A 22771-nucleotide genomic window follows, 5' to 3' on the forward strand; every position below is an offset into this window, starting at 1 on the left:
TGCTAGGGTGGAGGGCTGTGTCCTGATGAGTAAGTTCTCAGAAATCGATGTTCCACCCACAGCTAAGCAAGATGTGCTGTGTGATGAGCGAGTGACCAGGAAAGGGAGACAGAGAATGTAGGGGCCAGGACAGAGAGAGAACCTGCAGGAGATGGTGGGGGAAATGCGGGAAGACAGCTGTGCCCGGGGCAGAAGGCAAACAGCCTAGAGAGACGCAGGTTTGGGAGAGAGGAATTCAAGAAGATGAAATTTGTTCGCATCAAATGTAGTTCAGTGTCTAAGAGACAAACTAGGAGAGTGGCAGAGGATTTGGGGTTCAGTCAGGTCCGTAGAAGACTGAACAAGGAAATCAAAACCAGGCGATTGTGAACTGCAGAGAGAACAAACCAACGTGCAGGAGAAAGCACTGGCCACTGCACGACCCAGCCTGCCTCCACATGGCATTCCTCCAAAAGGCAATGCTGAGCCCCTGTGGTCTTAATAAATGGAGGGAGGGGAAATGTAAAGACAGCTAAATTCCCATTTCCCATACTCAACAGTCAACAACTAATGCTTACAATTGGAACAAATTAAGAAGTAACATTAGAAATATGGAGGCAAGTAACAGAAGAATCAGGTCAAAAACACCATTAAAAAGGTACAAAAATAAGCCTGGGTGTTGACATTTATAGCGGATATGAAAAAGGATTTGCATGCCCTCTGCATCCACACCCATGTCTGTAAGTATATAAAGAACTCCTACAACTCAATTCAAATGACATATCCCGATACAGAAATACCAAAGAATGTGACTAGGCTCTCCACAGAAGAGGGAGCCTGCTGGACCCACGACCTGAGAAGGCAGTCAGGTAGTCAAGCAACGGGAATTAAAACCAGGAGGAGAGAATGCTCTGCAGCCACGGGTGTGGCAGAGATTAACATTTCTGCCCGCATTTCTGCCCGCACCAAGGGCTGGCCCGGGGGCAGAGCAGTGGGACTCGCTGTTGCATTGGCGCCTCTAGTGAGGTTAAGGGTGTGCGCACCTCTCCTTCGCACAGAACAATCCTCACACATGCAGAGACTGCACAAGCACAGGCTCCCGGCCACCGCGTGGAAGAGCCACGCACCGTGGACCGTGGGAAGGCTAGTAAGTGGTGGTTTGTTCACAGAAAAGAACTCTGGACAGCAGAACAACCTAGTTCTGTATGTGTCATGATGGGTACGCCCCAAAGACGATGGATTTTAAAAGCATGTAACGGAAGGCTAGGTTCCGTGGGAAATTATTATGTAAACGCTTTACCGTAGGTGATGCTTTATATACTGTAAGTGAGCAAACACATTGGTGAGAAGTGTATAGTAAGGATAGGGAAGGTGCATACTAACCTTAGAATAACAGTGGCCACTTTTATTGATTTGTAAAAGCGTTTTACACGGGTTTCAGTTAATGTGGTACCATGAGAAGCGAGGGACTCCCTGAATGCTGTTCAGGGGAATGAACCGTCTTAAAATATATTCTTGCATCTAGGAATATGGTAAAACTTGCCACTCATTGGGCCTTTTTTCTTGGCTCCTTATTAATAACCTTGGAATGGATTTCCACTCCTGCTTTGTCTGTGCCTCCCGCATTAGAAGGGTTTATGGCTGGGGAGAGGTTTTCTCTATGGGCCGGTTGAAAACAATGTCTCCAGTGCCCCAGGAGGCAGGAACCCCTGGCTCTTGGTAGGCCTGTGGGCTGGGCCTGTGAGTCGTTCTCTCCGCATCTCTCTGTGTTTCCCTACGTGTTCCCTCTACCCCAGGCACACAGTAGGTACTCAGCATCATTTAAAAAATTGATCATTTCAGAAGTAATAGTGGATGGAGGAGGTTGGTCCATGGGACACCACGGAAAGCAATCGCTTTATTAGCACCGCTGTCACGAAGGTGTGCCCAGCCCGGAGGCGCGGCAGGGTGGCGCCGCGACCTGCTTTCCGGGCTGTGCAGCGTGGTTTTCCCCTCTGTTGCAGGAAGATGCTGAAACTCTGTGGGGAGACAGAGGACAAGCTGGCACAGGAGCTGATTCATTTTGAATTGCAAGTAGAGAGAGATGTGATCGAGCCCCTGTTTTTGCTGGCGGAGGTGAGGAGGGGATGCGCCAGGCCTGAGCGAGGCGGGCAGGACAGAGGGCGGGCCCTGCAGCCTTTCCCCTGCACCCCTGTTTCTGTCCCTCACCTGCTCTGTGACGCTGCTTTCATGGGGTGACCGCCAGCCACGCCCACGGTCAGGATTGCCCAACGCGCAGCCCCTCAGTGTCGGCTGCCCCTACTCCCGCCCACTTTCCTCTCCGTTGGCGTTCCAAGGGGAGGGGGCAAGCTGGCAGCATCACCCCCTTCCCCACCGGGGTCCCACTGCCCTCACCACCCTGCCCTCCACCCCCTCAGGTCTTCAGTGAAATGAACGGGTCCGCAGCCTCCTCCGGGGCCTGGATCCCTGGCCGAGACCCCATGAGGCCTCCTGCACTTGTTACATAGGTCTCTTCTCTTGGACGGTAAAGGAACTGAACAAAACCGTTTCATTAACAAGAAACCTCAATGTCTCTGTGACAGTTTTGCTAGTCAAACAAGTAAGAAAGGACATGGTTGGGACTTTCTTTGCCCTGAACCTTGGCACTCCTCCCAGTTGCCTTTAGTTGATCATACAAAACCCAGCTGGTGCTGGCGCTGGCGCTAGAACCACCGGCAACAATGGGAAGGTCCCATATCCGCACACCTCCGCACCCGCACACCTCCGCACCCTCACACCTCCGCACCCACACACCTGCACACCCCCACACTCATGCACACCCTCACACCCGCACTGCTCTGCACCAGCACACCTCCTCATCCTCATCCCCCCACACCTGCACATCTCCACACCCGCCTGGCTCCGCACCCGCACACCCATACAGGGTGGTGGCCGCTACCTCCTGTGGCTGTTGAGCTCTGGGAGTGTGTTGAAAGTGACTGAGGAGCTCGGATTGTAATTTTGTGTGACTTTTGTTGATTTGAAAGTAAAATGGCGTAGCCACATGTGGCTGGAGGCTACCTAATGGACAGTACTGCCCTGGACCCTGTCTGGTTTCCTCTCTGACCACCCCCTGCTGCTACTTCCGGGACAGAACACATGGGTGAAGGATTGCTAAGTGCCTGAAAGTATTCTAGGAGGAAGCCTGAGCTGTGGGCTCTGGTATGGGCCATTCTAGGCTTCTCGGATGCCATCCTGTTACAGGTCACCCCCAGCCTGCCCCGCGCCCTTGTTCTTCACAAGGTGGCCCAGCATCGTAGCCAGCTTGGAGCAGTGCCCAGGGCAGGTGTGCCGGGGGCCGAGGCTGCCTGTGTGACCCCGACGCCCGTGTGGCTCCCAGCGTTGCCCCGGGCTCTGTGATGATGCGGGGTTCCCCGGACACTTATCCTCCTTCCTATTGGAAGTCCTTACACTCGGCCCATTGCTTGCCCCGCCCAGAAGGATGGATAGACAGCACTTCACAGATCACTGGATCTTCCTCACATTTTTCCTCCTCTACAAGCCACAGCCTGAGATGACTTTGGTTCAGTTATGGCCAGTTTTTCTTTTAAATTCTCACTTCCTGCCCCAATTTTGCTGGGCCTGGAACCAGAATCCCTCCCTGGAATGTTGTTAAGCCATTTTTAGAAATAAAAATATGAAAAGAGCATCCACACAGCAACCACTTCCCTCATAGCCCAGCGAAGCCGTGGGGATGCTGATTTCTTAGTCACTTTGGGAAAAATCGTCTGTCTATAAAAACATACCCTCATTGCATTCCCCATAGCGTCTCGGGTCTCCTGAGCTGTTCCCTTCATTCTTCTGCTGTCTGTGGAGTTAGGTCTGCGTGTCAGACCTGCTTTTGTCCCCACGATGGTCCTCGTGCAAGTAGAGAGGAAGGTGACTGAGGCCCGTCTGCCACCGGGGTGACAGCAGGAATGAGGCCACGCCTCCGAGGGCCGGGGCGCAGCTCTGGGCTGCTGCAGGTGCCCAGCGAAGGAAGAGCAGAGTTAGGTCAGGAAAAGGATTCGGGGATTTGATCCAAAAAGAAGGGTTGGGAGACCTCTAGCAAACTTGTGTGTCTGTCAGTCACTCCTGAAGAATTTATTTTGAGCTTCAGTTTGACTGTGTCTTTCATCTCCTTTAACCACAGGTGGAAATTCCAAATATTCAAAAACAGAGGAAACATTTAGCAAAGTTGGTGCTGGACATGGATTCCTCACGAACAAGGTACGGAAGGGCAACTTTGCTTTCATCTTTGCAGCTGCGAAGGAACACTGATCGCCTTTGGGTTGTGGGCAGGAGAGTGTGTGACTGTCTGCATACTGACACCCCTGTGTGGCAGGCCCTGGAGGCGAGAGCAGTGAGCGCAGCCACGGGCCCCCCTCACGGAGGCTGTGGTCCAGTTAGGGAGAGAGAGCTGGACAGGTGCGCAGCCACACCAGACCATCTCAGGCAGCCGGGAGTCACATGAAGAAATGACCCGGGGGGATGCCGGGAGGGATGCTGGGAAGGGGAGGGGGGCAGCACCAGGTAGGGTCACACGAAGAGGGCTTTCTGAGATGACACGTGACCTTAGACATAAATGATGGGGAGGAGGCGGTCGTGCAAAGCTCTGATGCCGCACTGTCCGCCACGTGGGAGCAGCCAGTGCAGGGCCCTTGGGTGGGAATCAGAGGGAGGTACGCAGGGTGCAGGCCAGCGTGGCTGGGGTGGGAGGAAAAGGGAGAGTAGTGGCATGGATGGTGGTTGTGTCTGTAATGAGGGGAGAATTTCGGGTTCTGGGGACCAATTCACCTTTTCCTGAAGCGGACGGTGTAGATATCTCTGTCCTGTAGCCATTCTCTAAACACCGCGGCCATTATGAGCAAAGTTCCGGGGTGCCACTCTCTCCCAGAATCCACCAGAAAAGTCCTGGTGTAGCAGGGGTGCTGCAGGCTTTACGATGGCTTCGCCGGTGGCCGCCACAGGTCGTGGTTGTCCGTCATTTTATTCTTTACGGCGGTATGCATGTGTTCGTGTAGTCTGCAAGTTGAAAGATTGCAGGGTCATGAATATGAATTAATAGGGAATTAACTATTTGGCTCTACCTTAGGTCTGCGGCAGGTCAGTTTTAATAATCTCCGCATCTTCTTTTCATTTTCTTGAGAAAAAGAAAGAAAATCAATATACTTGGGCTGAGAGATGAGGACAGAGTCACAAGCCAGGAGCCAGAAATGAAGTCCCAAGATCAAGGTCACCTACTTTCTAGACCTATGACCTTGGTCAAGTCACTTAAAGGCCCTGAGTGGCCTGCACACCTGTAGACAGGGAGTAACAACATTTGTGGGTTCACTTGGGGAGGTTGTTTTGAGATCACAGGACTTTATAAAAGTGCCTTTTGAAGGGAAGCTGCTACTGCAACCAGGTGGGACGTTGGCATTCGGCATCCGGACCAGGGAAAAGTGTAGGCAGCCCCCCAGAGCGGAAATGAAGTAGGTTTGGTCAGCAGAAACACAAACGTTTCTCTAATGTTTCCCAGACTTCAGGCCACCTGAATGATTTTTGCCATCTGTGCTTCCATGTCTTTTAAAAATTGATCCGCTTTTTCAAAACGAATCCATTTAACAAAGGAATCGTATAGCACTGTGGTAGGTTGGAAAGCAGTGTCCTTTGCTGCAAGTACCCGGTAAACAAAAGTGAACGGGGTGGAAGCAAAGTCGGTGTTGTTACATTTCCGATCCTGCTGCCTCTGGGAGGCTGTGACCCAGAAGCTGTGTCTTTGTTGTGAGGGACGGGGAGGATGGGAAAGTTGCTACAGTTATTCTGACCCAGATCTGAGGTCTCTCCCTAGTGCGCGTGGAGGAGTCAGAGCAGCCTGCATGCGCAGAACTGATTTGGTGTGACTCACCGCGGCGTCCTGTGCCACGTAAGATCACCTCCCATCACCCCTGTCCCAAAACTTCATAGGGGACAGTGCTCAAGTCCCATTCTTTGGGAGGCACATCAGATGATTGAAGAGATGCCGACTGTCCCACTGTGGGGAGGATCGTGGCCACTGTGCTCCTGGGAGGACCGGGTGGTTCTCCCTGGCGTCTGGGCTTTGCCAGGATAAGGAAAACCCAAGTTCCAGCACAGAGCTCTGGCCGGAAGGCTAGTGTGCAGCCTCTCAGTGCCCCCGCCTCCTCCCTCTTCTGTCCTGTCCTCTGAGACAGGGTCTCTCCTGGGTGACAGCCACGTCAGCCTAGTCCGTGTGCTGTGCTGAAGGGTAGATTCTGGGACCTTAGAGAAACGTCATTGGGGACTCAAAGCCATGATGTAACAACTTTTTCGTAGTTTCAGTTCATCCTCTCTTGTATATCATCTGGTGAGGAAATCTCTGCCGTCCCTCTCCAAATTTCTGTGTTTATAAACTTCAGACCTACAGTTGTTTTTGTTTCAGACCCCAGAAGTCCTTTTAGATGATGCTCACAGAAGCCCGTGTCCTGGTCCTGTTGGTGGTTGTTCACAACCCGCTCGTGTGGTTGTGAGTTTGGGGGTTGCAGTTTGCTCTGGAGGGAGGTTATCGGCAGTACGGCCCCTCAAAAACCAAGTTACCTTCCCTTCAGGTCTCTGCTTTGGTGCCCGCGGTGGGAGATGCAACCCTAGGCCTCGATTGTCAGTTTAGGTTCCAGGCTTCAGAATGAGAGGGGCTCTCTTAGCAAAGTGACCTCTCTCTTCCCACTTTCATCTCGAGCCTGAGTTCACGCATCCTGTAGGACCTTGCTGAAAGCCACACGGAGAGGCCAACTCGCCCCCCTTCCTGCCCTCGCACCTACCCCAGCCCCGAGGCAACACGGGACTGCATCCTGAGATGAGCATTGAGCGTAAGACCAGCGCCTTGCTGTTGAGTAGCGGGCTCCTCGCCCGCTCCTCTGGGATAATTGGGTTCTCACTGCCCCACCTCCACCCTCACTACTTCCTGGTTTAGCCATACGGCACGTGGTAGATTCTATTTCTTTCGACATCCTCCTTCTGGTTGCCAAGTCTTTCTTTCGTCCTGTTCTGTGTGTCATGGATTACAGCATCCTGACGGAACAGAGCATCCAGGTGCAGGCGCCGCCTTTACGACAGGCGGGATCTTTCTGACTGAGCAGTGCATCTTCATCAGCAGTCCTGCGACTGGATCTTTGAAATCTTCCGTGACTCTGGTGGATACTGCCAAATCCAACACAGTCATCCAGTGTTTAATTGGGTCCACTGTGTGTATTTGTCACTGTTCAAGTCAATCTGCTTCTCTGTGACATAAGCCAGTTATACAAACCTTAACATCCTTAGGCCGCACCAAAGCTTAGAAGGTGAATGGGAGATGATAGATGAGAAGGATGGAGGTAAACTCAAGGAAGCTTTGCTGAATTAAAAATGGGGATTGGCCCTGGCTGGTGTGGCTCCCTTGGTAGGAGCATCGTCCTATACAGTGAAAGGTCGTAGGTTCGATTCCCAGTCAGGACACATACCTAGGTTGTGGATTTGATCCCCAGAGGCGCAGTCAGGGCGCATGCGGGAGGTAGGCGATCGATGTCTCTCTCTCTCCCTGTTTCTCTCTCTCTCTCTCTTTCTTTCTCTCCTTGGGTGAGGATTTTTTTTTTTAAATGTGAGTTGAAATGGAATGAATGTGAATGAGACACAAACATCTTTTCTGCTATAGGTTTGGCTTGGCAATGGTTAAAGAAGGAGCCCCAATTGTCCCCAAAGTCTGCCTCGCTTTTTGAGGGGCATGTGTCTCAAGGGGAACCCTCTGGGTGCAGGACTCTTTATGTTTCCGCTGAATAGCTGCCTCTGGGTCCTATGGCTTTGGAATGAATTGTGTCCTTTCCCCCAAAAAAATTCATATGTTGAACCCTAACTGCCAATGTGACTACATTTGGAGATAGGGCCATCAGGAAATAATTGACCAAATCAGGGCATAAGGATATGGCGCTAATCCACGAGGGTTGATGGCCTTATAAGAAAAGGAAGAGTCCTAGCCTGTGTGGCTCCATGGATAGAGCATCGGACTGAAGGGTCATGGGTTCGATTCTGGTCAAGGGGGTATATCTCAGTTGCAGGCTCTATCCCCGTCCCTGGTCAGGGAGGTGGAGACAACCAATTGATGTGTCTCTCTCATATCAATGTTTCTCTCTCTCTCCCTCTTCCCTTTCCACTCTCTCTAAAATTCAATGGAAAAAATATCCTTGGGTGACCAAAGAGATAGAAAAAGAAAGGGGGAGAGAGAAAAGGGACAGACACCTCTCTTCCTCTCTCTGCGTGCGAAGACAGGGTCGCAGGCAGACTGCTGCTGCCAGGACAAGAGCCTTCGCCGGAGCCAGGCCCTGCGGGGACCGGACCTTGGACTTTTAGCCTCCAGAACTGGGGGGGAAGGCACGTGTGCTGTGTAAGCCCCAGTTCGTGGTATTTTTTATGGCAGCCCGAGCAGACGGAGCACCTTCTTTGGAAGCAAGTGAACTGATGAAGTGAAACAGGAGACTTGGGGAGACTCCGGCAGCTCAGGGAAGGAAGGGGAGGACCGGAGGGGGCCTCGGCTGGGCGGTGTCAGTGCCCCCGGCCTGCGGAGGGTCCCTGCCCTCCGAGCAGCTCCTCGTCCCCAGCTGTGCTCTCCACGGGCAGGCATCTCTTTCTGGGCCCATTGTCCTCGTGTCCCTGGGTGTCCCTCGGGCTCAGGTTCCTGCAGGAGAACGTGCCCACGAGGGGCTGCCCGTCTGCGTGTTGGGTACGCACTGATTCCTGGCCTGACAGTCGGCCAAGGATGGACACGGCGTGGCTTGCATCCCGCTCCCTCCCCCAGGCCACTTGCTGGAGCCGTGCACATTGGCAGCGCTCCCCCCCCCCCCCGCCCCCGCTCAGTGTCCCGCTAAGGAAGCTTTCCCGTCTGCCCTCCCGAAGCCCCTCTTCTGGCCTCTCGTTGCCCTGAGCCTCTCTTGCATGTGCCCCTTCTCCCTTCTCCTGGTCCTTGCAACTTCACCCCGCACTTCTGGCTGTTTTCTCTCCTCTGGCCTCCTGAAGGCTTGTCTGTCTTCCTCCTCCGGTCGCACAGTGATGGCCGCCTTCCAGGGGAGGGTGCCCCCAGCCCTGCCTCGCACAGCGATGGCCGCCTTCCAGGGGAGGGTGACCCCAGCCCTGCCTCGGGGGTGGGAGGGAAGAAGGGAGGTTCTGCTCTCACGATGTGAAGCCCCGGCCCTCCTTGGACAGGAATCCCTGTTTCCTCTCCCAACAGCAGGGCAGGCCTTGCGTTTATTTGTAGAACAGCTGACCCTTGAGATTCACGATCAGTGTCACTTTTCCTAGCAGATTGCCACCTACAAACGTTTTTCCACGCTCCCCTTGATGTTTATTCTCTGTCCACAAAGGGACCCTGTTGGGGCATCTTCTAAAACCTTATAATATACCATCAAAACAGTTCACTTATGTATTGCACATAAAAGTCCCTGTGAAGGGAGGGGAAGCTACCAGGATATGGACTGTAGGACAGAATTTGGGGCAAGTGGAGGGGAATAAGGAAGAAAAGCAAAAGATAACTTGGGAAAATGTCTTCATTTTAATATATGTGTATTAAATATAATTTGGGTTTTTAAAACAATTGAATCCAAATCTGTAATACTATAAAAATCAGTTCAGTGTTTGTGGCCACTTTACCTGTGTCCTCCAGGTAGCATGCGTCAGTGGACGGGTGGAGCCTGCTCACACCGTCTGTCATGGAGGCACATTTACCTGAGATTTAAGTCATAGTCATGGCCGCTCATATTTTATTTGACAAAAAAAATAAAAACCACCACAACACTTTAATACTTTTTTTAAAATGATGTGCCCAGCCCTAGCCAGTTTTGCTCAGTGGCTAGAGCGTCAGCCTGCGACCAAACGGTCCCGGGTTCGATTCTGGTCAAGGGCACGTACCTTGGTTGCAGACTCTTTCCCAGCCCAGACCCTGGTCAGGGCTCATGCAGGAGGCAACCAGTCGACGTGTTTCTCTCACATCAGTGTTTCTTTCTCCCTCCTTCTTCCTAAAAATCAATGGAAAATATCCTTGGGTGAGGATTCACAAAAAAATAAAATGATTTGCCCAGCCAGTGTGACTCAGTGGTTGAGCATCAACCCATGCACCCCATGGTTATTGGTTCAATTCCTTGTCAGGGCATATGCCTGGCTTTTGGGTTCGATCCCCAGTAGGGGGCGTGCAGGAGGCAGCCAATCAATGTTTCTCTCTCCCTCTCCCTCTAAAAGTCAATAAAAACATTTTTTTAAGAGTAAAATGTTTAAACCTGGGAGGTATTAATTAAATATAACATGTTTGTAGGGCAAACCGTTAAAAGAAAGAATTGCCGAGGAATCTTTACTAGTCCTCATCTGTTACCTTAGATTTGTAAACATCTTTGAGGAGAGTGTTTCTTTTCTAATGTGCCCTGAATTCTTCCCTTGCATGCGGAAGCTCTCCTAGGACAAGTGTGTCCATCCTTAGCGTTTCTACCCAGCTTGATGACCCAAAGCCTTTTAAAGTAATTTTCCGCTGAGTGCATTTTCTAAGTGACAAATCAGCCTTTATTTTGCTACGTTTTGCTAATAGCAGAGATAACTTTGTTTCCCTTTCCTGTATGGTGGTCTTGCCCTCTTCTCTTTGTCCTGCATGTAACAAAAGAGAGCAGGGAAATCGTGTAGAGAAAACCCCTAGTGATCAGACTCGGCTCTGAGTAAGGGTGACGCCTCTCTTCTGCGCATGAGCCGGTGAGCTCCGTGGCTTCGTCTGGACACTGTTGGCCAGCACAGGATGGGAAGGAAGCTGCGTCGTCGTCAGTTGCCACATTGCATCCGGGCCTTTACCTGACAGCTTCCAGCTTCTCTAATCAGTGCAAACATCTTTCTGCCTGGGCTTCCTCAGCCCGTGGAGAGCAGCGGCCTCTAGACCAGGGGCCGCCAACCGGTGGTCTGCAGACCGCTGGTGGCCCGTGAGGTCTGAAAGGTTGGCGACCGCTGCTCTAGACAGTGCCACATCCCTTAGCCCCTCCCCGGGTCCCCTCTCCACTGTGGCCCTCCCGGCTTCCTGAGACCGGGCCCTTCTCATCCTGATTACACCCTTGTTTCTCTTAGAACTGAGAAGCAGTTATGCATCTCGTGTCCCTGTTACAAGTAGAAAATAGAGGATCGAGTGGACTACTTTTTAAGACAATGACCCACTTGACTTATTTTTCTTATTCTCTGAGCCTCTGAGTTTATAGACTCCATAGCAGAGGAGCCCACTGTGTTCCCCGCTGTGGCCGCCGCTGTCTAGTATGATGGCAGCCTCCTTCAGGGCCTGCTTTTGCTACTTCCCTGAGAGTGACCTAGCAACCAGAAGTCTCTGTGCTGCCCCACGGGAGTTTCCTCAGACAGCCAGTATTCTCTGCACCAAGATAAGGGCTTAGGAAAGTATAAATGAGGTGCCTGGTGTGTAGAACAGTGTTGTGTGTGCCTACCAGTGGTGTAGAACAGGAGGGCCGCCGGTGCTGCAGCGGAGAAGGACGGGCTGCTTTGCTATGAATGCCCCCCCCCCCCCCCGGGAGAGTGGGAAGCCAGTGGGTAAAAGCCCGGCTCCCGATGCTGTGCAGGTTCCAGATGAAACAAAAGGCAAAAAGCATAAGACACCGAGGGCTAGGGGTGCCCTGATTTGTTGGACCTGGGGAGGAGTGGGGAGGAGGAGGAGGGGGATGATTTGTAGAGCTGGGATCTAAAACTAAATTTAATCAAAGTCATAAGGGCCCCGGGTTTCACCAGCGGAGGTTTTTGCCTTCAGGCTTGCTTTTACTCTCACCCACGTACCCTCTCACCTGGCCTACGTGATTAGGGAAGTGGGTGTTTCCAAACTGGAAGGCCCACAGGTCAGGCTGGGGATGTGCCTCAGAGAACACGATGGTGACGTCATTGGGCCTGAGTGTCAGACGGCAGCAGGGACGATGGTGGCTCCCTGGGGATGCTTGCCCTGTCCGAGGGGCAGCTGACCCTCCGCCTGGCGTTCGTTCCCTGAGTAGGGTTTGCAACCAGCTGTTTTCTCATCCTTCCCAGCGTCCCCAGGGCTCCGTGTCTCACACCTCTCCTCTTTCTCTCCTGTTTTCCATCAGGTGGCAGCAGACTTCCAAGTCTTCAGGGTTGTCCAGCAGCTTGCAGCCTGCGGGTGCCAAAGCTGATGCCCTCAGGGAAGAAATGGAGGAGGCTGCCAACAGAGTGGAGATTTGCAGGGTACCCCCTCTTTGTTCCTCTCTACTGAGACAGACGGGGGAGCCCTCAGGGAGTCCTTTTTGTTCACGGGAGTTCTATTAAAACCCTAAGGGTGAGCCTCAGCGTGAAGTACCTGACCCCAGCTTGCCCGCCGGCTGGCGTCTGCGAAGAGCCGGGCATGAATCCTGGAGCTGGGGCTCTGAGGGTGGCATAGACAGGCGGGCAGCAGGGGTGGTCATCGGTGTTCCTGCCCGCGAGGCAAAGAGGAAATGGCCATGGTGTCTGCCTGAAGCTTTTGTGAGTCGTGCGTCCCGGTTCATAGTTTCTCGGCTGCACAGCACAGTTGATCGTTTCCAGGGGTGAGGAGCGTCCAACCCAAGGCCTGTAAAATCACTTGGTCTGGCCCTGCCAAGGCAGTAGGGGGAGTTAATTAAATGTTTTTGACCAAATGTAAGAGGCTAGTTTTTAAGTTGGTAATTTTGTATGGCCCACGAATGATGTGACAAATATCCAAATATACAGATCTGTTAGAATAATACTTACTTATTTTTCAATATATTTTTATTGATTTCAGAGAGGAAGGGAGAGGGAGAAAGAGATAGAAACATCAGTGATAAGAGAGAATCATTGATTGGCTGACTCCTGCACACTCTCTACTGGGGATGGAGTCCACAACCTGGGCATGTGCCCTGACCGGGCGGGAATTGAACCCTGTCCTCCTGGTTCATAGGGTTGACGCTCAACCACTGAGCCAGGCCGGTTGGGCCCCACCCCTGATTTAGACGACTCATGAACCTTAGCTCACTGTTGGTAAATTACCTCGTGTGCCTTTTAATATTCCCAGTCGCTTTATCTCTCCCTTGCTGCTGGGAGACGCTTACCTAGGAAGCTGGGATGCTCACCCGGGAGGTAGTCCCGGAGGAGAAAAGTCCCCAGCTGAGAGGAGCGCCTCCTTCTGAGAAGCGCACCTCCTCACTCAGGCGGGGGAGACCTTCATCACACGTGGTCAGATGTGTCCCGGCCGCTCCCCCACAGACGTTTCGTAGGACTGACAGCAGCACCATTCGTGCAGCGCCATTAGCAGTGCCATTCTCTATACATGGGCATCTGCAAATATACAGGTCTGCTAGTTTGGGGATGAAGCTCGTGCTTCTGGACCCATGCTGGGTACCTGCTGTCTTCATCTCCATTTTAAGGAAAGTAGCCACTCTGCATGCAGATGCCCTGTTCTTTGCAGCTCTGTCTAATCTTAGCTTGTCCATCAGCTTCTCCTTTATGATCACCCCGTGCAGCTGACTTTGACCTTGCTTCAGAGTCAGATGGAACTTCTCTCTGGAATTAGAAACATTGAAAAATGTTGAAAGAATTAATGTGGCTCAGTGATTGAGCGTCGACCTATGAACCAGAAGGTCATAGTTCGATTCTGGTCAGGGCACATACCCGGGTTGCAGGCTCAATCCCCAGTAGGGGATGGGGAAGGCAGCTGATCAATGACGCTCTCTCATCATTGATGTTTCTATCGCTCTCTCCCTCTCCCTTCTTCTCTGAAATCAATAAAAATATATTTAAAAAAGAAAGAATTAGTGATCTCTCAGCCTGCCGTACTATACAACCAAGTAAAGTAAGTCCAGTGCTTCAGGGTTTTGGCAGATGTGCAGTGACATGCGTTCACCACTGTGGTGTCACACAGAGCAGGTTCACTGCCCTACAGATCCTCTGTGCCTGATCACCCCCACCCCCTCCCCGACCCTGGCACGCACTGGTCTGCTCACGGTCTCCGTTGGCTTGCGTTTTCCAGAATGTCATGTAGCTGAATCGTGCTCGGTGGCCTTCTCAGACTGGCTTCTTTCACTTCCTGTCTCTCCACTTAAAGTCTTTCACTTTCTGTCTCCATGTCTTTTCATGGCTTAGTAGCTCATTGCTTTTTCGTGCTGAATAATATTCCACTTTCTGTATACACCACAGTTTATTTACCCATTTACCTACCAAAGGACATCTTGGTTGCCTGCAGGTTTGGGCAATTCCAAATAAAGCCGCTGTGAACATCTATCTGTGTGCAGGTATTTGTACATTTGCAGTTCATTTGGGGTAAAAACCAAGAAGCCTAATTTCTGGATCTTGGGGTAAGAGTATCTTTCATTTTGTAAGAAACCTCCAAACTGTGTCCCAAAGTGGTCCCACCATTGCGTAGTCCAGCATCAAGTGAGAGTTGCTTTGCTCCGCATCCTTGACAGCAGGTGGTGGTGTCAGCGTTTTGAAGTTCGGCGATTCTAATAGTGGTATCTCATTGTTATTTTATTCACAATTAAAATCCCAATATCGCTTTGGGATTTTTCCTGCTAGCTTTCCGTATGGACTTCTAATATAGCTGGTGATATGTATCTTTATATTTAACCTGAGTTTCGTATAGACCAGTGGTCGGCAAACCGCGGCTCATGAGCCACATGCGGCTCTTTGGCCCCTTAAGTGTGGCTCTTCTACAAAATACCACGTGCGAGCGCGCACGTACAGTGCGATTGAAACTTCGTGGCCCATGCGCAGAAGTCGGTTTTCGGCTCTCAAAAGAAATTTCAATTGTTGTACTGTTGATATTTGGCTCTGTTGACTAATGAGTTTGCCGAATACTGGTATAGACAACATACTTGGTCTCTTTTTAATCTAGTGTGATAATTTCTGTCTTTCCATTGGTGTATTTATTCAGTCCATTGATATCTAGGAGATCATTGATATAGTCAGATTAATATCTATCATATTTGTTATTTTTCTAGTGTTGCCTTTGTACTTTGCTACTATTGTTGTCCTCTACCTTTTTTCTGCCTTTTGAAGTTTTAATTGAGCATTTTTTTTTCATTTGTCCTAAAAGGATGGTGGTTTATTTTTTAAAAAAATAAATCTTTATTGTTCAGATTATTATTTTTTAAATAAATCTTTATTGTTCAGATTATTCAGTATTCCTCTTTTTTTCCCCCCATAGCTCCCCTCCACTTGATTCCCCACCCCACCCCATGCCCTTACTCCCCACCACTGTCTTCATCCATAGGTGTAAGATTTTTGTCCAATCTCTTCCCGCACCCTTCACACCCCCTTCCCCCTGAGAATTGCCAGTCCACTCCCTTTCTATGTCCCTGATTCTATTATATTCATCAGTCCATTATGTTCATCAGATTTTTTATTCACTTGATTTTTAGATTCACTTGTTGGTAGGTATGTATTTGTTGTCATTTTGTTGTTCATAATTTTTATCTTTACCTTTTTCTTCTTCTTCCTCTTCTTAAAGAATACCCTTCAGCATTTCATATAATCCTGGTTTGGTGGTGATGAACTCCTTTAACTTTTTCTTGTCTGTGAAGCTCTATATCTGACCTTCAATTCTGAATGATAGCTTTGCTGGGTATAGTAATCTTGGTTGTAGGTTCTTGCTGTTCATCACTTTGAATATTTCTTGCCACTCCCTTCTGGCCTGCATAGTTTCTGTTGAGAAATCAGCTGACAGTTGTATGGGTACTCCCTTGTAGGTAACTAACTGTTTTTCTCTTGCTGCTTTCAAGATTCTCTCTGTCTTTTGCCCTTGGCATTTTAATTATGATGTGTCTTAGTGTGGACCTCTTTGGATTCCTCTTGTTTGGGGTTCTGTGTACTTCCTGGACTTGTAAGTCTATTTCTTTCACCAGGTAGGGAAAGTTTTCTGTCATTATTTCTTCTAATAGGTTTTCAATATTTTCCACTCTCTCTTCTTCTGGCACCCCAAAAATTCGGATGTTGGTACGCTTGAAGTTGTCCCAGAGGCTCCTTACACTATCTTCATATTTTTGGATTCTTTTTTCTTTTTGTTTTTCTGGTTGGGTGTTTTTTGTTTCCTCATATTTTCGATCTTTGGTTTGATTCTTGGGATCCTTTGATCTACAGTTGAGTTTCTGTATATTCTTTATTTCAGATAGTGTATGCTTAATTTCTGACTGGTCCTTTTCCATTTTTTTGGCATTCTCATTAAGGTCCTTGAAGGTCTCACTAAGGTCCTCGGAGGTCTTATCAAGTTTCTCGGCGATTTTTAGAAGATTCTTGAGTAACCTTATAAATGTGGTTTTGAAGTCTATGTCCAGTAGTTTGCTTTCCTCCATTTCTTTCATTCGTGACATGTTTCTTTGTCTCCGCATTTTGGCTGCTTTCTTGTGTTGATAGAGTGGCTTTGTGTGGTAGGTGACCTATAGGACCCAGGGGTTCAGCCTCCCCAATCACCTGAGGTGGACGCTCTTGGTGCACCCCTTTGTGGGCTGAGTGCAAAGTCTTGGTGTAGTTAAGCCTTGATTGCTATTGGTACACTGGGAGGAATTGCCCTCCAGGCCAATTGGCTGTGAGGACCCGTTATGTCTATAATGGAAGAACTGCTGTGCTGGAGACATGCTTATGGTGCAGGACTTGTTTCAGTGGGGCTTTGGTGCTCACTGAGTCTGCCTCTTGAATGTGTCACTTATGGATGTGAGGAGTTGAAATCTGGTGTCGTCTCACACTGACCACTAGGTACACTGGCTTTATATCTCCAATGGTGTGCAGGTCAGCTACTGTTTGAGGCCACCCAGCAGGAGCTACAGCGAGAACTACAGTTTTCTCCTCTTTGCTTGGGGTTTGGAGGTTTTGGAGCTTTCTAACCAGGGCTGCAGTTTGTTAGGTTAAGCTGCAATAGGGCAGGCCATTCATATGCAAAAGCTGCTGCTTGGAGCTTGGGTGGGTTTGTAGATTGTGCGGGGAAGGGTCTCGGGGAGTCACTAGGCTAGGGTGTGGCAAACAGCAATGGCTGCCAGTCAGCCGTCTCTGCGTCTCCAAGTTTCCGCGTCCCCGCGTCCCCGCGCCCTGCGCCCCAGCGCAGTAAACAATTATTCCTGCGCGCAGCTCTGCAAGCAAGCCACCCTCACTTTCTGACCTGATAGCAGACAGTCCAGTTTCTCCCCATAGGAGTTTGGGTCCCCAGTGTCTCCCCAGAAACTGGAGTTCAGAGTAATCGGGAGCTTGTCTCCCTTCGGGTTGAAAAAAGCAACGCCCGCCGCCAGCCCGATTCGCGCGCCTCTGTACCTCAGCTTTTCAGCGCTTGTGCACGTCTCAATGCTCTTTTCTCTTTCCTTCTAGTTGTAGAACTTCCACTCAGCCAGCTTTCCCGTGCTTCTGGGTGATAGACGTTTTGTCTTTTAGTTGTAGTTTTGAAATTGTTGTGCGAGGCAGCAGTTTAGGTGTTTACCTATGCCGCCATCTTGGTTGCTCTCCTTTAATTGAGCATTTTTTATGGTTCCGTTTTTTTCTCCTTTCTTAGCATGTCAATTACATTTCTTTTTCTTTTCTTACCTTTTTAGTAGTTGCCCTGTAGTTTGCAATATACATTTATAACTAATCCAAGTCCACTTTTGAGTAACACTTTTCTGCTTCACATGTAATGCAGGTACCTTTTAGTAACAGACTGTTTCTAATTCCATCCATTTCGCTTATACATAAGCATACATAGCATAGATATGTTGCTATTATTTTGTACAAACGTATCTGTTAGATCAAGTGAGAATAAGTTTATTTTATCTTTACATATTCCTTCTCTGATTCTCTTCCTTTCTTTATGTAGAGCTATGTTTCTGACCAATATAATTTTCCTTCTACTGAAAAAATTTTTTTAACATTTCTTGCAAGGCAGGTCTACTGGCAACAAATTCTGTCCATTTTCATTTGTCTGAGAAAGTCTTTACTTTTGAAGACTAATTTGACAGGGTGGGGATTCTTGTTTGTGTTTTTTATTTTAACACTTTAAGTATTCCACTTCTCTCTCTTCTTGCTTGTATGGTTTCTGAGGAGAATCAGATGTAATTCTTATTTTTGCCCCTCTGTTGGTAATATGTTTCTCCTCTGTGGTTCTTTCAAAAATATTTTTAATATATTTTTTTCTGAATATGATATGCCTATATGCACCTTTTTTTGAGTGGAGGAGGGGATAGGGCATTTATCCTGTTTGGTGTTCTCTGAGCTTCCTGGACCTGTGGTTTAGTATCTGACATCCACTTGGGGAAATTCTTACTCGTTATTTCTTCGAATGTTGCTTCTGTTCCTTTCTTTCTTCTCTTCCTTCTAGTATTTCAACTAAGCACATGTTACACATTCAGAAGTTGCCCCACAGTTCTCAGGTATTCTGTTCCCTTTGTTCCTGTCTTCTTTCTCTGCTTTTCAGGTTTGTTTGTTTGTTTTTTAATATATTTTATTGATTTGAAGGGAGAGGGATAGAGAGTTAGAAACATCAATGAGAGAGAAACATCAATCATCTGCTTCCTGCACACCCCCTACTGGGCATGTGCCCGCAACCAAGGTACATGCCCTTGACCGGAATCGAACCTGAGACCCTTCAGTCTGCAGGCCGATGCTCTATCCACTGAGCCAAACCGGTTAGGGCCAGTTTTAAAATTATGTTGTCATATCCTCTAGCTCAGAGATCCTATCCTCAGTCATGTCCAACTTGCAGACAAGCCCATCAAAGGCTTGGTTTACTTATGTGACAGCATTTCTTTTCTTTTTCTTTATTCTTATTTGTTAATGTATAGTATCCATCTGTTCTTGCATGTTGTCAACTTTTTCCATTAAAATCCTTAGCATATTATTCATAGTTTAAAAACATATTCCTAACCTGATAATGCCAACATTTTTGCATATCCAACCCTGGCTGTGATGCTTGTTTCATTTCTTCTATCTGCGTTTTTGCAGTTTAGTATGAAAAAGGTGGATGTGACGGAGTGGGTGAAGGGAACTGTGGTAACTGGGCCTTAAGTGATGGGTGGGAGGGTAGGGGGAGAGGAGGGATCTGCAGTCCTAGGAGTCAGTCTGTCTCTGAGGGAAGCCTGTGCTCGGGGCTGTGAACTTCACCAGTGCTTCTCGGTTGCTGGTGGTGTCGTTGTTTTTCAGATTTTGTGGTTTGTCTGTTTTAGTTTTAGTTTTAGGTGGGACAGGCTGGCTAGGGACTGGGATTGGGTATTTCTCCTTCCCCATGTCTGAAGGCTAGACCCTGATAGAACTGAGCATTTCCCTTCTCCCAGGTCAGGAAGGCTCTGATAACCCCCTGTGGGGCCCTGGCTGGTTTGTCTCAGTGGGTTTGGCTCAGTGGATAGAGTATCAGCCCGTGGACTGAAGGGTCATAGGTTCAATTCTGGTAAGGGCACTTCAGCTGCAGGAGGCAACCCATCGATGGGTCTCTCTCACATCGATGTTTCTCTCCTCATCCCTTCCACTCTCTAAAAAATCAATGGAAAAAGATCCTCAGGTGAAGATTCACAAAAAAATAAAAAATCTAGGTTAGGCTCAGATGGAAGAATTTCTCCTTGAGGGTAGGCCTTGCTAAGAGGAATATAATGCTCAAGTGCTCAAAGCCATTCCTTCTCCCCTCCCCCCCGCTGCCCGCCTTGTTGAAATCCCGAGAGGCTTTCTCTGATGTTCACGGTGAGAACTCTGGGTTGTGTCTTCCCGCAGGGACTGGGTGTCCCCAGAGTTTAACCATCAGACCTGTGCACACGGGGCCCAGCGATGGTCAGACCGTTCTGGTTGTCCTGGCCCACACTGCTCTCCGCGGGGCTTCTGCTCAGGTGTGCGACTCTCTTACTCACCTGTCAGTCTCCACTCTGGGGCAGTGGCTTGCCTGTGACCTCACTTCTCTGATGGAGCAGAAAAGCTGTTGCTTTTTCAGTTTGTTCAGCGTTTTACATGTCGCTAGTGGTGACTTCTGATCTTGCGTGCCAGACTGGAAACCAGAAGCCAGTTATAAAGATCAAGGTTATACTCTCTGCCAAGAACAAGTATTTAAGAGAGAAGTATATAAATACCTTAGGGATTGTGTTAACAACAGGAATCTTCAAAATCCTACAATAATATCATGAATGTAGGATAATTATAAAATAGGACTGAGCAAATCAAAGACTAAAAAATTGAGAGATGTTCCTAGATGAGAAAAGTCAATGTTATCAAAATTTTAATTCCCCCACAACTGTATAAGTTGATATAATTGTAATAAATGCCCCAAAGGGTAATAAAGGGTTTCTAAAGTTAATGTGGGAGAGTTATTGGAGCTTTGAATTTCTGTCTCTTACAATGTATTGTGAAGTTACATAATTAAAATGTAGATACTATTTAAAAAAAAATAGAATAAGGAGGTGGCAGGGGTGCGGGTGGTGGGGGAGACATCCCAGTCAGAAGAAAATCCAAGTGAATGAGAAGTTTTATCTGTGACATTTCAAATCCATGGGGACAGTCTATTCTGTTTGTGAACAGTGTTGAGACCGTTGGTTAGCTCTTAAAAATTCGGTATCTGGCCCTAACCTGTTTGGCTCAGTGGATAGAGCGTCGGCCTGTGGACTGAAAGGTCCCAGGTTCGATTCCGGTCAAGGGCATGTACCTTGGTTGCGGGCACATCCCCAGTAGGAGGTGTGCAGGAGGCAGCTGATCGATGTTTCTCTCTCATTGATGTTTCTAACACTCTATCCCTCTCCCTTCCTCTCTGTAAAAATCAATAAAATATATTAAAAGAAAATTCTGTATCTGGTACAAAAGTAAGTTCCAATGTATTAAAGATGTAAATGTTATATCCTCCACTGAACATATATATAGATATTTATACTGTTGGTTGAGGTGCCTTAAGCGAATTAGCAAAGGAGGACATCGTAAAGAGAAAAATGTAATAGACACTACCACATGGAAGAGCCATTTAAAGAAGTACAGGACCGAAAAAAGTTGCAAATAGTGTCAAAAGATAAATGGAAAATGGGGAAAATATTAGCAGTATTTTATTAAGCCCTTGGTCTCATGCATCTAAAGAATTCTCACAAATCTTATACATAAATAGATAAAATCTCCTACCAAAAAATGGGCACTTAATGTCAACAAGGAATTGACACAAATAGATAATACATTTAGAAGAAAGTTAACCTCTTAAAAAAGCAAACTACAGATTAGGAACATATTATTTAAATTTTACCTATAAATTTGATTGTGTTTAAACAGAATTAAGCAATTACTGTCAGAGCAGTGACGTTGACGCAGCAAGCGCTTAGGACGTGTACCCTCCTCTTCCTTCCTCTTTCTGGACTCCATCTTCGCGGTCGTGGCACAGGCCACAGTTCAGTCGCCGACAGGCAGCTTTTTGTCCGCGCCCAGGAGCTACACACCCTTGAGGTGACCGGCCGGCTGGGAGGCTGTCTCCCAGATCAAGGCTCATGTAGCCTCGCTGGAGGGCATCGCTCCAGAAGATCACACCTAGGGGCAGGCACACCCCTAGAGGGTGAGGCTACCTGGGCCAGTGTGGGGTGGAGGCTCTGACCACGCTGAAGTAGCCGCCCGCGTGCCAGGAGGTAAAGTCCATGGTTCTGTGGCCCGTGCTGGGAAAGGAAGAGGTCAGACCCCCAAGGTGGCCAAACAGGGGGAAAAGAAGAAGACTGCTCAGGCCAGGGGACGGATGCAGTACAACTGGCGTTTTGTCAATGTTGTGCCCACCTTTGGCAAGAAGGGCCCAATGCCAACTCTTAAAGTCCTTTGTAATCTGGTTTTCTCTAATAAAGCCACTTAGCACAGTCAAAAAAAAAAAAAAAAAAGCAATTACTGTAAAAAACAAACACATATTCATGGGTTAATTCTTATAGTAAAAATGTTTTTTTTTCTGATGGTTGACAGTATATATCAAAAGCCCTAATGTCCCAACTCATCATCTTTCTAATATTTGTAAATTTAATTATAAGGGATTATATAATCAAAATTAATTTTAACTGCAGAATTTATCCTAAGGAAATAATCAAGCAAAGGATACAAATCTGTATAAACAAATACTTATTCAAATGTCATTTTAATGTGAAAAACTAAAAACACAATATCCAACAATAGAAACCTAGTCCATCCATTGATTAAGTATCATGTCTGTTATAAAACATGCTTATCTAGGAGTGAATGAGCTACAGAGCACCCTGGTTCCTTTTTGTAAGCCCAGTAATCATACAAACAAGTGCCAATTAACATAGATGCTGACTAAGCACATCACAGCTTACGGCCATTATCTCTGCTGTTGGGGTTACAGGTGGGCGGGGGTGTTTACTTGGTATTTTTCCAAGTGTTGATTAATGAAACATCAGCAAACAAATGATTTTTAAACACATTTAACTCTAGTGTTTATTGATGGAAGGTTGTTTTCTTTATAGAAAATTCGCTGATGATTTAGGTACATGGAAATAGTATTTGTAGTGTCTCTTTTTCTGCAGAGTGGCTCATTTGGAGTCCACGTTGCTTACTTAATAAGGCTGTCGTCTGACTGTGCCTTCTACACTCCGGTATGTCTCGGAGGGCACCCGCGGGTGGTCTGACTTCTCTGAACTCTGTGGGTGAAGATGCAGGTGCCCTGGCCTTGGTCCCTCCTGGGGTCTCCTCCTCGGTCTGCAGAGCCGTTCATCACCAGCCCTTGTTTGTCCTGACGTGGCGTAGCTCCCTCACGACTGCCAGGCGGGGGATGGATGTCTGCTGGGCCTGCCGGCGAAGGGAGGCTGGTTCCCCACAGAACTGCTTTCTCCTGACCCTTTGGCAG

General features: G+C 48.4%; 1 protein-coding gene and 1 pseudogene across 7 annotated transcripts in view; both read left to right on the top strand.

Moving 5' to 3' along the window:
• The window catches only part of ARHGAP44 (Rho GTPase activating protein 44), a 192846-nt gene that overhangs the window by 114390 nt on the left and 55685 nt on the right, over positions 1-22771 (top strand). For 5 of the 6 annotated variants that reach the window (XM_079796948.1, XM_079796952.1, XM_079796949.1 and 2 more), the window contains exons 5-7: positions 1983-2094; positions 4151-4227; positions 12102-12219. In XM_079796948.1, the coding sequence (XP_079653074.1) occupies positions 1983-2094; positions 4151-4227; positions 12102-12219 (307 nt within the window). Of the gene's footprint in view, positions 1-1982; positions 2095-4150; positions 4228-12101; positions 12220-22771 lie in introns of those variants that run through there. The other variant, XM_079796953.1, reaches the window with a different exon arrangement.
• On the top strand, positions 18931-21769 carry LOC307115375 (ubiquitin-like FUBI-ribosomal protein eS30 fusion protein; annotated as a pseudogene). Its single transcript has 2 exons — positions 18931-18972; positions 21247-21769. The product of its transcript is annotated as a ubiquitin-like FUBI-ribosomal protein eS30 fusion protein (transcript).

This window comes from Cnephaeus nilssonii (genome assembly GCF_951640355.1).
Source record: "Cnephaeus nilssonii genome assembly, chromosome: 19".
NCBI classification, from domain to species: Eukaryota; Metazoa; Chordata; class Mammalia; order Chiroptera; family Vespertilionidae; genus Cnephaeus; species Cnephaeus nilssonii.